Source organism: Oncorhynchus keta, unplaced genomic scaffold, assembly GCF_023373465.1.
Source record: "Oncorhynchus keta strain PuntledgeMale-10-30-2019 unplaced genomic scaffold, Oket_V2 Un_contig_2743_pilon_pilon, whole genome shotgun sequence".
NCBI lineage: Eukaryota > Metazoa > Chordata > Actinopteri > Salmoniformes > Salmonidae > Oncorhynchus > Oncorhynchus keta.
Genome location: NW_026285521.1, coordinates 72587 through 91240, shown reverse-complemented (window position 1 = coordinate 91240; position 18654 = coordinate 72587). Strand labels below are relative to the sequence as shown.

The 18654-nt window shown below is 43.4% G+C and overlaps 1 protein-coding gene across 1 annotated transcript in view; it reads left to right on the top strand.

The window, feature by feature from the left end:
* Positions 1-1470: 1470 nt before the first annotated feature.
* The window catches only part of LOC127922871 (cyclin-D-binding Myb-like transcription factor 1), a 36498-nt gene continuing 19314 nt past the window's right edge, over positions 1471-18654 (top strand). The window contains exons 1-2 of the mRNA XM_052506831.1: positions 1471-1625; positions 7473-7579. Coding sequence (XP_052362791.1) covers positions 7474-7579 — 106 coding nt within the window. The 5' untranslated portion in view covers positions 1471-1625; position 7473. The remainder of the gene's footprint in view (positions 1626-7472; positions 7580-18654) is intronic.

The window sequence follows — 18654 nt, the reverse complement described above, 5'->3', positions numbered from 1 at the left end:
CCTCCTTCGGCCGCCTTTAAAGTGTATGCCTTAATGTTGCTGGACCTCAGGAAGAGTAGCTGCTGCAGGAACTAATGGGGATCCATAATAAACCCCAGGAAGAGTAGCTGCTGCCTTGGCAGGAACTAATGAGGATCCATAATAAACCTCAGGAAGAGTAGCTGCTGCCTTGGCAGGAACTAATGAGGATCCATAATAAACCTCAGGAAGTGTAGCTGATGCCTTGGCAGGAACTAAATGGGATCCTTAATTATAACATGCACACGAGAGAACAAGAGATGGAAAATATAATAAATCATATTCATAGTTCAGTTATTTCAGTTTATCCATCCTATCAAATCCTCTGTTAAAGCCTTATTATATTTACACAAATAAAATCTATTGAATTGTAATACTGTGTCCCTTGATGTATTCCACTTGGTATTTGAAGGGATCAGGTGTGTGTCTGAGCTGATTGCCAGCTGCAAATGAGTTAACACAGAATCCTCCATAATACAATATTTATTATTTATCAAATACGTGATTTCTATATACTTTCTCTCCAACATGTTGGAGCTCTTTCAAAAATCGTTTATAGCGAAAATGATTATAGTCCGATGACTGACAATAGAGCAAATGTGAATGCTCCGGGTTGCCAGATAAGTGTATTTTTTGCAAATGTATAGGTGTAAAAGTTGTCCCACTACAAAATCATAAACAAATGTTCCATTTTATTTTGTTGATATCCGTTAACAGTTTGGAGACCTTTAACATTTAACATTTAGCAGACGCTCTTTGTTGGACACCTTTAGATTTGAACCAAAGCAAAGATTGTCTTTTATATTGACAATATAGTCGATTGACTGCTCTTACAATGAAAATACATCTCCTAAAAGATGGAAGGAAGATGAGAGGAGGCAAGATCAGTAGGACCATTATAGCCAATGAGAGGGCAAATACCGGTGAAAAAGAGGCCATAGAGAGAGATAGAGGACTCATCTTTGTATTTGTGCCATTGTAGCATCTGTGACAGCATGGGCATCGCCATTAAGGCCATCTCCATTTTAAAGTAGTCCATTTTCTTCTTCATATGCTGATTGCCTTCAACTAATAGAAATCCCCACCCAGTTGACTAATTTAAAATCCCCCAATGGCAATGTCATTTTTTAAAGTTGCCTCAAATATCAAATTAGCAATTACCTTTTTTGTTGACCAAATTTGACACTCATTGAACATTTCTCAATTCGTATTCTTATTTATCGTGGACAGATTTCGGGCGAAGTAAAACGTCTCACTTTGCCTCTTCCTCTCTGACCAAAGCAACTGAAGAAACTTTGTTTTTCTGACCTTATCTGGCAACCCTCATGCCTTCTCTACCAGAGGGTAGTCACTAGTTAACACAGCCACAAAGTCATAACCCCCGCCTATTTCGACAAATTATCTTCTTAAACTCTGATTTTTAAACTAACACTGCTAACCTTATACCTAGCCCTAACATGAAATGAAGACCTTTTTTTTCCCCACGATTTTTTACGATTTCACCTTTGTGGCTGTGTTATCTAGCGGAAACCCCACCAGAGTGGTTCTCCATCCTGGCATTTGCCTCCATCCTGGTCTCTCCGAAGTGCCCGGACCAAAAACAGGAAGTAAGTAACAAAATCAAACGTATAATTCAGATTGTGCTTGGGGCTCGATGTGGTAAAAAAAAAACAACAACATAAGAGCCAATGATGAAACGGGCTGCAACATAAACACAACACAATAACAACGCTGAAATGTCGACCCTGCGTAGACACCACAAGCTACAATGTCTGATCTAACATGGCGTCGGAGACTTTTCGCCTTCTTTCGTTTCGCTGGCATGCTAGCTCGTTAGCATGATGTGCTATGGCTAACGACCAGCACGGGGCCTGGTTGTGTAATCATGGTAGACGTTGTTGCTGCTACTGGTTTATCTATCCTGTTGCCTAGTAACGTGACCCCTACCTGTATGTACATATCTACTTCAATAACCTCGTCCCTGCTCATTGACTCGGTACCCTGTGTATATGGCCAAGTTATCGTTACTCATTGTCTTGTTTTTTTTTCCTCATTATTTTGTCACTGTTAGTCTACACCTGTTGTTTACGAAGCATTTGACAAATACATTTTTATTTGAGTTAGCCGTTGTTGTAAAGCCTCTTGTTTTTGACTAAGACACGGCCGTAACTATAAAAGCCTTACTGAACGAACGAGGCTAGCTAAATAATTCGTGTTTTAGCCAAAGTGCATTAGCTAGCTGGTACCACGACAACGACTGGGTGCATCTCATTCTTATTAGTTAGTTGGTGTCCTTCACTCGTCTCTTCTCCTGTCATGCACTGATCTTGGGCTAAACAAGCTACCCTACATGGTATCCACAGGCTCAGCTAGCTACATGATATCCTCAGGCTCAGCTAGCTACATGATATTCACAGGCTCAGCTAGCTACATGATATTCACAGGCTCAGCGAGCTACATGATATTCACAGGCTCAGCTAGCTACATGGTATTCACAGGCTCAACTAGCTACATGATATATATAGGCTCAGCTAGCTACATGGTATTCACAGGCTCAGCTAGCTACATGGTATTCACAGGCTTAGCTAGCTACATGGTATTCACAGGCTCAACTAGCTACATGATATTTATAGGCTCAGCTAGCTACATGGTATTCACAGGCTCAGCTAGCTACATGATATCCGTATGCTCAGCTAGCTACATGATATGCACAGGCTCAGCGAGTTACATGATATGCACAGGCTCAGCTAGCTACATGGTATTCACAGGCTCAACTAGCTACATGATATATATAGCTCAGCTAGCTACATGGTATTCACAGGCTCAGCTAGCTACACAATATTCACAGGCTCAGCTAGCTACACAATATTCACAGGCTCAGCTAGCTACACAATATTCACAGGCTCAGCTAGCTACATGGTATTCACAGGCTCAGCTAGCTACACGGTATTCACAGGCTCAGCTAGCTACATGATATTCTCAGGCTCAGCTAGCTACACCATATTCACAGGCTCAGCTAGCTACATGATATCCACAGGCTCAGCGAGCTACATGATATGCACAGGCTCAGCGAGCTACATGGTATTCACAGGCTCAGCTAGCTACACGATATTCACAGGCTCAGCTAGCTACACAGGTATTCACAGGCTCAGCTAGCTACATGCTAGCTACACGGTATTCACAGGCTCAGCTAGCTACATGATATTCACAGGCTCAGCTAGCTACATGGTATTCACAGGCTCAGCTAGCTACATGATATTCACAGGCTCAGCTAGCTACATGATATTCACAGGCTCAGCTAGCTACATGATATTCACAGGCTCAGCTAGCTACATGATATTCACAGGCTCAGCTAGCTACATGGTATTCACAGGCTCAACTAGCTACATGATATATATAGGCTCAGCTAGCTACATGGTATTCACAGGCTCAGCTAGCTACATGGTATTCACAGGCTTAGCTAGCTACATGGTATTCACAGGCTCAACTAGCTACATGATATTTATAGGCTCAGCTAGCTACATGGTATTCACAGGCTCAGCTAGCTACATGATATCCGTATGCTCAGCTAGCTACATGATATGCACAGGCTCAGCTAGCTACATGATATTCACAGGCTCAGCTAGCTACATGGTATTCACAGGCTCAACTAGCTACATGATATATATAGGCTCAGCTAGCTACATGGTATTCACAGGCTCAGCTAGCTACATGGTATTCACAGGCTTAGCTAGCTACATGGTATTCACAGGCTCAGCTAGCTACATGATATATATAGGCTCAGCTAGCTACATGGTATTCACAGGCTCAGCTAGCTACACGGTATTCACAGGCTCAGCTAGCTACATGATATTCTCAGGCTCAGCTAGCTACACAATATTCACAGGCTCAGCTAGCTACATGGTATTCACAGGCTCAGCTAGCTACATGATATGCACAGGCTCAGCTAGCTACATGATATTCTCAGGCTCAGCTAGCTACACAATATTCACAGGCTCAGCTAGCTACACAATATTCACAGGCTCAGCTAGCTACACAGTATTCACAGGCTCAGCTAGCTACACGATATTCACAGGCTCAGCTAGCTACACAATATTCACAGGCTCAGCTAGCTACATGATATTCACAGGCTCAGCTAGCTACATGATATTCACAGGCTCAGCTAGCTACATGATATTCACAGGCTCAGCTAGCTACACGATATTCACAGGCTCAGCTAGCTACATGATATTCACAGGCTCAGCTAGCTACATGATATTCACAGGCTCAGCTAGCTACATGATATTCACAGGCTCAGCTAGCTACACGATATTCACAGGCTCAGCTAGCTACATGATATTCACAGGCTCAGCTAGCTACATGATATTCACAGGCTCAGCTAGCTACACAGTATTCACAGGCTCAGCTAGCTACATAATATAATAATAATAATATGTGCCATTTAGCAGATGCTTTTATCCAAAGCGACTTACAGTCATGTGTGCATACATTCTACATATGGGTGGTCCCGGAATCGAACCCACTACCCTGGCGTTACAAGCGCCATGCTCTACCAACTGAGCTACAGAAGGACTACATGATATATATATAGGCTCAGCTAGCTACATGGTATTCACAGGCTCAGCTAGCTACACGATATTCACAGGCTCAGCTAGCTACACGGTATTCACAGGCTCAGCTAGCTACATGATATTCACAGGCTCAGCTAGCTACATGATATATATAGGCTCAGCTAGCTACATGGTATTCACAGGCTCAGCTAGCTACACGATATTCACAGGCTCAGCTAGCTACATGGTATTCACAGGCTCAGCTAGCTACATGGTATTCACAGGCTCAGCTAGCTACATGATATGCGTAGGCTCAGCTAGCTACATGATATTCTCAGGCTCAGCTAGCTACATGGTATTCACAGGCTCAGCTAGCTACATGGTATTCACAGGCTCAGCTAGCTACATGGTATTCACAGGCTCAGCTAGCTACACGATATTCACAGGCTCAGCTAGCTACACGGTATTCACAGGCTCAGCTAGCTACACGGTATTCACAGGCTCAGCTAGCTACATGGTATTCACAGGCTCAGCTAGCTACATGGTATTCACAGGCTCAGCTAGCTACATGGTATTCACAGGCTCAGCTAGCTACATGGTATTCACAGGCTCAGCTAGCTACATGGTATTCACAGGCTCAGCTAGCTACATGGTATTCACAGGCTCAGCTAGCTACATGGTATTCACAGGCTCAGCTAGCTACATGGTATTCACAGGCTCAGCTAGCTACACGGTATTCACAGGCTCAGCTAGCTACACGGTATTCACAGGCTCAGCTAGCTACATGGTATTCACAGGCTCAGCTAGCTACATGGTATTCACAGGCTCAGCTAGCTACACGGTATTCACAGGCTCAGCTAGCTACATGGTATTCACAGGCTCAGCTAGCTACATGGTATTCACAGGCTCAGCTAGCTACACGGTATTCACAGGCTCAGCTAACTACACGGTATTCACAGGCTCAGCTAGCTACATGGTATTCACAGGCTCAGCTAACTACACGGTATTCTCAGGCTCAGCTAGCTACATGGTATTCACAGGCTCAGCTAGCTACATGGTATTCACAGGCTCAGCTAGCTACACGGTATTCACAGGCTCAGCTAGCTACATGGTATTCACAGTAGAGGTCGACAGATTATGATGTTTCAACGCCGATACCGATTATTGGAGGACCAAAAAAGCCGATACAGATTAATTTTTTATTTGTAATAATGACAATTACAACAATACTGAATTAACACTTATTTTAACTTAATATAAAACATAAATAAAAATCAATTTAGCCTCAAATAAATAATGAAACATGTTCAATTTGGTTTAAATAATGCAAAAACAAAGTGTTGAGAAGAACATAATATGTGCCATGTAAAAAAGCTAACGTTTCAGTTCCTTGATCGGAACATGAGAACATATGAAAGTTGGTGGTTCCTTTTAACATGAGACTTCAATATTCCCAGGTAAGAGGTTTTAGGTTGTAGTTATTATAGTATTTATAGGACTATTTCCCTCTATACCGTTTTTGTATTTCATATACCTTTGACAATTGGATGTTCTTATAGGCACCTTAGTATTGCCAGTGTAACTGTATAGCTTCCCCCTCCTCGCCCCTACCTGGGCTCGAACCAGCAACTCATCGACAACAGCCACACTCGAAGCATTGTTACCCATCGCTCCACAAAGCCGCGGCCCTTGCAGCGCAAGGGGAACAACTACTCCAAGTCTCAGAGCGAGTGACGTTTGAAACAGTATTAGCGCCCACCCAGCTAACTAGCTAGACATTTCACATTGGTTACACCAGCCATTAGGCTGATAGGCTTGAAGTCATAAACAGCGCTGTGCTTGCGAAGAGCTGCTGGCAAAACGCACGAAAGTGCTGTTTGAATGATTGATTACGGGCCTGCTGCTGCTCAGTTAGACAGCTCTATCAAATCAGACTTAATTATAACATTATAACACACAGAAATACAAGCCTTTGGTCATTAATATGATAGAATCCGAAACTATCATTTCGAAAACAAAACGTTTATTATTTCAGTGAAATACGGAACCGTTCTGTATTTTATCTAACGGGTGGCATCCATCAGTCTAAATATTCTTGTTACATTGTGCAACCTTCAATGTTATGTCATAATTATGTAAAATTCTGGCAAATTAGTTCGCAACGAGCCAGGCGGCCCAAACTGTTGCATATACCCTGACTCTGCGTGCAATGAACGCAAGAGAAGTGACACAATTTCACCTGGTTAATATTGCCTGCTAAACTGGATCAGTAGTTATAACTAGTGATTATGATTGATTTTTTTATAAGATAAGTTTAATGCTAGCTAGCAATTTACCTTGGCTTCTACTACATTCGCGTAACAGGCAGGCTACTCGTGGAGTGTAATGGTTAGAGCGTTGGACTAGTTAACTGCGGTTGCAAGATTGGATCCCCTGAGCTGACAAGGTGAAAATCTGTCGTTCTGCCCCTGAACAAGGCAGTTAACCCACAGTAGGCCGTCATTGAAAATAAGAATGTGTTCTTAACTGACTTGCCTAGTTAAATAGAAGGTCTACAAAAAAATCTAATGTGTGTGTATATATATATTATCGGAAATCGGCGCCCAAAAATACTGATTTCCAAATAGTTAGGAAAACTTTAAATCGGCCCTAATTAATTGGCCATTCCAATTCATCAGTCGACCTCTAATTCAAAGCACACAGTTTGTTATATTTGACTCAGTTGAGAGAGATTCACTGATCCAGATCTGGGGCCTCCTTGTGTCCTATTTTCTTGTGTCCTATTTCCTTGTTGTACTGCCCATCGAAATGTGGTCAACTATTATAAATTAATTGCATATCTTTCTTGACACGCATGCTATCAGTGTAGTTGAAGTGTGTGTGTGTGTGTGTGTGTGTGTTCAGTATGAGCACGGGGGAAGACGAGGACTCTGTGACCCTGGAGTCTGTCAACTCTGTCACTCTCACCCAGGACAGCGACGGCAGCATCATACTACACTGTCCTCCACACGGTAACACACACATTATCCTCCACACGGTAACACACACATTATCCTCCACACGGTAACACACACATTATCCTCCACACGGTAACACACACATTATCCTCCACACGGTAACACACACATTATCTTCCACACGGTAACACACACATTATCCTCCACACGGTAACACACACATTATCCTCCACACAGGAACACACACATTATCTTCCACACGGTAACGCACACATTATCTTCCACACGGTAACACACACATTATCCTCCACACGGTAACACACACATTATCTTCCACACGGTAACACACACATTATCTTCCACACGGTAACACACACATTATCCTCCACACGGTAACACACACATTATCCTCCACACGGTAACACACACATTATCTTCCACACGGTAACACACACATTATCTTCCACACGGTAACACACACATTATCCTCCACACGGTAACACACACATTATCTTCCACACGGTAACACACACATTATCCTCCACACGGTAACACACACATTATCCTCCACACGGTAACACACACATTATCCTCCACACGGTAACACACACATTATCCTCCACACGGTAACACACACATTATCTTCCACACGGTAACACACACATTATCTTCCACACGGTAACACACACATTATCTTCCACACGGTAACACACACATTATCCTCCACACGGTAACACACACATTATCTTCCACACGGTAACACACACATTATCTTCCACACGGTAACACACATTATCTTCCACACGGTAACACACACATTATCTTCCACACGGTAACACACACATTATCTTCCACACGGTAACACACACATTATCTTCCACACGGTAACACACACATTATTTTCCATACGGTAACACACACATTATCTTCCACACGGTAACACACACATTATCTTCCACACGGTAACACACACATTATCTTCCACACGGTAACACACACATTATCTTCCACACGGTAACACACACATTATTTTCCACACGGTAACACACACATTATCTTCCACACGGTAACACACACATTATTTTCCACACGGTAACACACACATTATCTTCCACACGGTAACACACACATTATCTTCCACACGGTAACACACACATTATTTTCCATACGGTAACACACACATTATCTTCCACACGGTAACACACACATTATCTTCCACACGGTAACACACACATTATTTTCCACACGGTAACACACACATTATCTTCCACACGGTAACACACACATTATCTTCCACACGGTAACACACACATTATCTTCCACACGGTAACACACACATTATCTTCCACACGGTAACACACACATTATCTTCCACACGGTAACACACACATTATCTTCCACACGGTAACACACACATTATCCTCCACACGGTAACACACACATTATCCTCCACACGGTAACACACACATTATCCTCCACACGGTAACACACACATTATCCTCCACACGGTAACACACACATTATCCTCCACACGGTAACACACACATTATCCTCCACACGGTAACACACACATTATCCTCCACACGGTAACACACACATTGGCCTCCACACGGTAACACACACATTATCCTCCACACGGTAACACACACATTATCCTCCACACGGTAACACACACATTATCCTCCACACGGTAACACACACATTGGCCTCCACACGGTAACACACACATTATCCTCCACACGGTAACACACACATTATCCTCCACACGGTAACACACACATTATCTTCCACACGGTAACACACACATTGGCCTCCACACGGTAACACACACATTATCCTCCACACGGTAACACACACATTATCCTCCACACGGTAACACACACATTATCCTCCACACGGTAACACACACATTATCCTCCACACGGTAACACACACATTGGCCTCCACACGGTAACACACACATTATCCTCCACACGGTAACACACACATTATCCTCCACACGGTAACACACACATTATCCTCCACACGGTAACACACACATTATCCTCCACACGGTAACACACACATTATCCTCCACACGGTAACACACACATTATCCTCCACACGGTAACACACACATTATCTTCCACACGGTAACACACACATTATCTTCCACACGGTAACACACACATTATCCTCCACACGGTAACACACACATTATCTTCCACACGGTAACACACACATTATCCTCCACACGGTAACACACACATTATCTTCCACACGGTAACACACACATTATTTTCCACACGGTAACACACACATTATCCCACACGGTAACACACACATTATCCTCCACACGGTAACACACACATTATCCTCCACACGGTAACACACACATTGGCCTCCATACGGTAACACACACATTATCTTCCACACGGTAACACACACATTATCTTCCACACGGTAACACACACATTATCCTCCACACGGTAACACACACATTATCTTCCACACGGTAACACACACATTATCTTCCACACGGTAACACACACATTATCTTCCACACGGTAACACACACATTATCTTCCACACGGTAACACACACATTATCCTCCACACGGTAACACACACATTATCTTCCACACGGTAACACACACATTATCTTCCACACGGTAACACACACATTATCTTCCACACGGTAACACACACATTATCTTCCACACGGTAACACACACATTATCTTCCACACGGTAACACACACATGATCTTCCACACGGTAACACACACATTATCTTCCACACGGTAACACACACATTATCTTCCACACGGTAACACACACATTATCTTCCACACGGGAACACACACACACATTATCTTCCACACGGTAACACACACATTATCCTCCACACGGTAACACACACATTATCCTCCACACAGGAACACACACATTATCTTCCACACGGTAACACACACATTATCTTCCACACGGGAACACACATTATCTTCCACACGGTAACACACACATTATCTTCCACACGGTAACACACATTATCTTCCACACGGTAACACACACATTATCCTCCACACGGTAACACACACATTGGCCTCCATACGGTAACACACACATTATCTTCCACACGGTAACACACACATTATCTTCCACACGGTAACACACACATTATCTTCCACACGGTAACACACATTATCTTCCACACGGTAACACACACATTATCTTCCACACGGTAACACACACATTATCTTCCACACGGTAACACACACATTATCTTCCACACGGTAACACACACATTATCTTCCACACGGTAACACACACATTATCCTCCACACGGTAACACACACATTATCCTCCACACAGGAACACACACATTATCTTCCACACGGTAACACACACATTATCTTCCACACGGTAACACACACATTATCTTCCACACGGTAACACACATTATCTTCCACACGGTAACACACACATTATCTTCCACACGGTAACACACACATTATCCTCCACACGGTAACACACACATTGGCCTCCATACGGTAACACACACATTATCTTCCACACGGTAACACACACATTATCTTCCACACGGTAACACACACATTATCTTCCACACGGTAACACACACATTATCTTCCACACGGTAACACACACATTATCTTCCACACGGTAACACACACATTATCTTCCACACGGTAACACACACATTATCTTCCACACGGGAACACACATTATCTTCCACACGGTAACACACACATTATCCTCCACACGGTAACACACACATTATCCTCCACACAGGAACACACACATTATCTTCCACACGGTAACACACACATTATCTTCCACACGGGAACACACACATTATCTTCCACACGGTAACACACACATTATCTTCCACACGGTAACACACACATTATCTTCCACACGGTAACACACACATTATCCTCCACACGGTAACACACACATTATCCTCCACACGGGAACACACACATTATCTTCCACACGGTAACACACACATTATCTTCCACACGGGAACACACATTATCTTCCACACGGTAACACACACATTATCTTCCACACGGTAACACACACATTATCTTCCACACGGTAACACACACATTATCTTCCACACGGTAACACACACATTATCTTCCACACGGTAACACACACATTATCTTCCACACGGTAACACACACATTATCTTCCACACGGTAACACACACATTATCTTCCACACGGTAACACACACATTATCTTCCACACGGGAACACACACATTATCTTCCACACGGTAACACACACATTATCTTCCACACGGTAACACACACATTATCTTCCACACGGTAACACACACATTATCTTCCACACGGTAACACACACATTATCTTCCACACGGTAACACACACATTATCTTCCACACGGTAACACACACATTATCTTCCACACGGTAACACACACATTATCCTCCACACGGTAACACACACATTATCCTCCACACAGGAACACACACATTATCTTCCACACGGTAACACACACATTATCTTCCACACGGGAACACACACATTATCTTCCACACGGTAACACACACATTATCTTCCACACGGTAACACACACATTATCTTCCACACGGTAACACACACATTATCTTCCACACGGTAACACAGACATTATCTTCCACACGGTAACACACACATTATCTTCCACACGGTAACACACACATTATCTTCCACACGGTAACACACACATTATCTTCCACACGGGAACACACACATTATCTTCCACACGGTAACACACACATTATCTTCCACACGGTAACACACACATTATCTTCCACACGGTAACACACACATTATCTTCCACACGGTAACACACACATTATCTTCCACACGGTAACACACACATTATCTTCCACACGGTAACACACACATTATCTTCCACACGGTAACACACACATTATCTTCCACACGGTAACACACACATTATCTTCCACACGGTAACACACACATTATCTTCCACACGGTAACACACACATTATCTTCCACACGGTAACACACACATTATCTTCCACACGGTAACACACACATTATCTTCCACACGGTAACACACACATTATCTTCCACACGGTAACACACATTATCTTCCACACGGTAACACACACATTATCTTCCACACGGTAACACACACATTATCTTCCACACGGTAACACACACATTATCTTCCACACGGTAACACACACATTATCTTCCACACGGGAACACACACATTATCTTCCACACGGTAACACACACATTATCCTCCACACGGTAACACACATTATCCTCCACACAGGAACACACACATTATCTTCCACACGGTAACACACACATTATCTTCCACACGGGAACACACATTATCCTCCACACAGGAACACACACATTATCTTCCACACGGTAACACACACATTATCTTCCACACGGGAACACACACATTATCCTCCACACGGTAACACACATTATCTTCCACACGGTAACACACACATTATCTTCCACACGGGAACACACACATTATCCTCCACACGGTAACACACACATTGGCCTCCATACGGTAACACACACATTATCTTCCACACGGTAACACATTGGCCTCCATACGGTAACACACACATTATCTTCCACACGGTAACACACACATTATCTTCCACACGGTAACACACATTATCTTCCACACGGTAACACACACATTATCTTCCACACGGTAACACATTGGCCTCCATACGGTAACACACACATTATCTTCCACACGGTAACACACACATTATCCTCCACACGGTAACACACACATTATCCTCCACACGGTAACACACACATTATCCTCCACACGGTAACACACACATTATCCTCCACACGGTAACACACACATTATCCTCCACACGGTAACACACACATTATCCTCCACACGGTAACACACACATTATCCTCCACACGGTAACACACACATTATCTTCCACACGGTAACACACACATTATCTTCCACACGGTAACACATTGGCCTCCACACGGTAACACACACATTATCCTCCACACGGTAACACACACATTGTCCTCCACACGGTAACACACACATTATCCTCCACACGGTAACACACACATTATCCTCCACACGGTAACACACACATTATCCTCCACACGGTAACACACACATTATCCTCCACACGGTAACACACACATTATCCTCCACACGGTAACACACACATTATCTTCCACACGGTAACACACACATTATCCTCCACACGGTAACACACACATTATCTTCCACACGGTAACACACACATTATCTTCCACACGGTAACACACACATTATCTTCCACACGGGAACACACACATTATCTTCCACACGGTAACACACACATTATCCTCCACACGGTAACACACACATTATCCTCCACACAGGAACACACACATTATCTTCCACACGGTAACACACACATTATCTTCCACACGGGAACACACACATTATCTTCCACACGGTAACACACACATTATCTTCCACACGGTAACACACACATTATCTTCCACACGGTAACACACACATTATCCTCCACACGGTAACACACACATTATCCTCCACACGGGAACACACACATTATCTTCCACACGGTAACACACACATTATCTTCCACACGGAACACACACATTATCTTCCACACGGTAACACACACATTATCTTCCACACGGTAACACACACATTATCTTCCACACGGTAACACACACATTATCTTCCACACGGTAACACACACATTATCTTCCACACGGTAACACACACATTATCTTCCACACGGTAACACACACATTATCTTCCACACGGTAACACACACATTATCTTCCACACGGTAACACACACATTATCTTCCACACGGGAACACACACATTATCTTCCACACGGTAACACACACATTATCTTCCACACGGTAACACACACATTATCTTCCACACGGTAACACACACATTATCTTCCACACGGTAACACACACATTATCTTCCACACGGTAACACACACATTATCTTCCACACGGTAACACACACATTATCTTCCACACGGTAACACACACATTATCTTCCACACGGTAACACACACATTATCTTCCACACGGTAACACACATTATCTTCCACACGGTAACACACACATTATCCTCCACACGGTAACACACACATTATCCTCCACACAGGAACACACACATTATCTTCCACACGGTAACACACACATTATCTTCCACACGGTTACACACATTATCTTCCACACGGTAACACACACATTATCTTCCACACGGTAACACACACATTATCTTCCACACGGTAACACACACATTATCTTCCACACGGTAACACACACATTATCTTCCACACGGTAACACACACATTATCTTCCACACGGTAACACACACATTATCTTCCACACGGGAACACACACATTATCTTCCACACGGTAACACACACATTATCTTCCACACGGTAACACACACATTATCTTCCACACGGTAACACACACATTATCTTCCACACGGTAACACACACATTATCTTCCACACGGTAACACACACATTATCTTCCACACGGTAACACACACATTATCTTCCACACGGTAACACACACATTATCTTCCACACGGTAACACACACATTATCTTCCACACGGTAACACACACATTATCTTCCACACGGTAACACACACATTATCTTCCACACGGTAACACACACATTATCTTCCACACGGTAACACACACATTATCTTCCACACGGTAACACACACATTATCTTCCACACGGTAACACACACATTATCTTCCACACGGTAACACACACATTATCTTCCACACGGTAACACACACATTATCTTCCACACGGTAACACACACATTATCTTCCACACGGTAACACACACATTATCTTCCACACGGTAACACACACATTATCTTCCACACGGTAACACACACATTATCTTCCACACGGTAACACACACATTATCTTCCACACGGTAACACACACATTATCCTCCACACGGGAACACACACATTATCTTCCACACGGTAACACACACATTATCTTCCACACGGTAACACACACATTATCTTCCACACGGTAACACACACATTATCTTCCACACGGTAACACACACATTATCTTCCACACGGAACACACACATTATCCTCCACACGGTAACACACACATTATCTTCCACACGGTAACACACACATTATCTTCCACACGGTAACACACACATTATCTTCCACACGGTAACACACACATTGGCCACATCCACACGGTAACACACACATTATCTTCCACACGGTAACACATTGGCCTCCATACGGTAACACACACATTATCTTCCACACGGTAACACACACATTATCCTCCACACGGTAACACACACATTATCTTCCACACGGTAACACACACATTATCTTCCACACGGTAACACATTATCCTCCATACGGTAACACACATTATCTTCCACACGGTAACACACACATTATCCTCCACACGGTAACACACACATTATCTTCCACACGGTAACACACACATTATCCTCCACACGGTAACACACACATTATCCTCCACACGGTAACACACACATTATCCTCCACACGGTAACACACACATTATCCTCCACACGGTAACACACACATTATCCCACACGGTAACACACATTCCACACGGTAACACACACATTATCTTCCACACGGTAACACACACATTATCTTCCACACGGTAACACATTATCCTCCACACGGTAACACACACATTATCTTCCACACGGTAACACACACATTATCTTCCACCACACGGTAACACACACATTATCTTCCACACGGTAACACACACATTATCTTCCACACGGTAACACACACATTATCTTCCACACGGTAACACACACATTATCTTCCACACGGTAACACACACATTATCTTCCACACGGTAACACACACATTATCTTCCACACGGTAACACACACATTATCCTCCACACGGTAACACACACATTATCTTCCACACGGTAACACACACATTATCTTCCACACGGTAACACACACATTATCTTCCACACGGTAACACACACATTATCTTCCACACGGTAACACACACATTATCTTCCACACGGTAACACACACATTATCTTCCACACGGTAACACACACATTATCTTCCACACGGTAACACACACATTATCTTCCACACGGTAACACACACATTATCTTCCACACGGTAACACACACATTATCCTCCACACGGTAACACACACATTATCTTCCACACGGTAACACACACATTATCTTCCACACGGTAACACACACATTATCTTCCACACGGTAACACACACATTATCCTCCACACGGTAACACACACATTATCTTCCACACGGTAACACACACATTATCTTCTCCACACGGTAACACACACATTATCTTCCACACGGTAACACACACATTATCTTCCACACGGTAACACACACATTATCTTCCACACGGTAACACACACATTATCTTCCACACGGTAACACACACATTATCTTCCACACGGTAACACACACATTATCCTCCACACGGTAACACACACATTATCCTCCACACGGTAACACACACATTATCTTCCACATTATCCTATTATTCCTCCACATTATTATCTTGATGAGAATCAAAACAGGGTGGTGATTATCATGGTTAGTCAATTTTGACACTGATCTACAAATTATATGCAGTTAGTTATGGTTTAGTTATGGTGCAGGGTGGTTAGTTATGATGCAGGGTGGTTAGTTATGATGCAGGGTGGTTAGTTATGGTGCAGGGTGGTTAGTTATGATGCAGGGTGGTTAGTTATGATGCAGGGTGGTTAGTTATGATGCAGGGTGGTTAGTTCAGGGTGGTTAGTTATGGTGCAGGGTGGTTAGTTATGATGCAGGGTGGTTAGTTATGGTGCAGGGTGGTTAGTTATGATGCAGGGTGGTTAGTTATGATGCAGGGTGGTTAGTTATGATGCAGGGTGGTTAGTTATGATGCAGGGTGGTTAGTTATGATGCAGGGTGGTTAGTTATGATGCAGGGTGGTTAGGTTATTATGCAGGGTGGTTAGTTATGATGCAGGGTGGTTAGTTATGATGCAGGGTGGTTAGTTGGTTAGTTATGATGCAGGGTGGTTAGTTATGGGTTAGTTATGATGCAGGGTGGTTAGTTATGATGCAGGGTGGTTAGTTATGATGCATGCAGGGTGGTTAGTTATGGTGCAGGGTGGTTAGTTATGGTGCAGGGTGGTTAGTTATGATGCAGGGTGGTTAGTTATGATGGTTAGTTATGGTGGTTTAGTTATGATGCAGGGTGGTTAGTTATGATGATGTGGTTAGTTATGATGCAGGGTGGTTAGTTATGATGCAGGGTGGTTAGTTATGATGCAGGGTAAGTTATGATGCAGGGTGGGTTAGTTATGGTGCAGGGTGGTTAGTTGTGATGCAGGGTGGTTAGTTATGATGCAGGGTGGTTAGTTATGATGCAGGGTGGTTAGTTATGATGCAGGGTGGTTAGTTATGGTGGTTAGTTATGATGCAGGGTGGTTAGTTATGATGCAGGGTGGTTAGTTATGATGCAGGGTGGTGGTTAGCAGGGTTTATAATGCAGGGTGGTTAGTTATGATGCAGGGTGGTTAGTTATGATGCAGGGTGGTTAGTTATGATGCAGGGTGGTTAGTTATGATGCAGGGTGGTTAGTTATGATGCAGGGTGGTTAGTTATGATGCAGGGTGGTTAGTTATGTGCAGGGTGGTTAGTTATGATGCAGGGTGGTTAGTTATGATGCAGGGTGGTTAGTTATGATGCAGGGTGGTTAGTTATGGTGCAGGGTGGTTAGTTATGATGCAGGGTGGTTAGTTAGGGTGGTTAGTTATGATGCAGGGTGGTTAGTTATGATGCAGGGTGGTTAGTTATGGTGCAGGGTGGTTAGTTATGATGCAGGGTGGTGGTGCAGGGGTAGTTATGATGCAGGGTGGTTAGTTATGGTTAGTTATGATGCAGGGTGGTTAGTTATGATGCAGGGTGGTTAGTTATGATGCAGGGTGGTTAGTTATGGTTAGTTATAATGCAGGGTGGTTAGTTATGATGCAGGGTGGTTAGTTATGATGC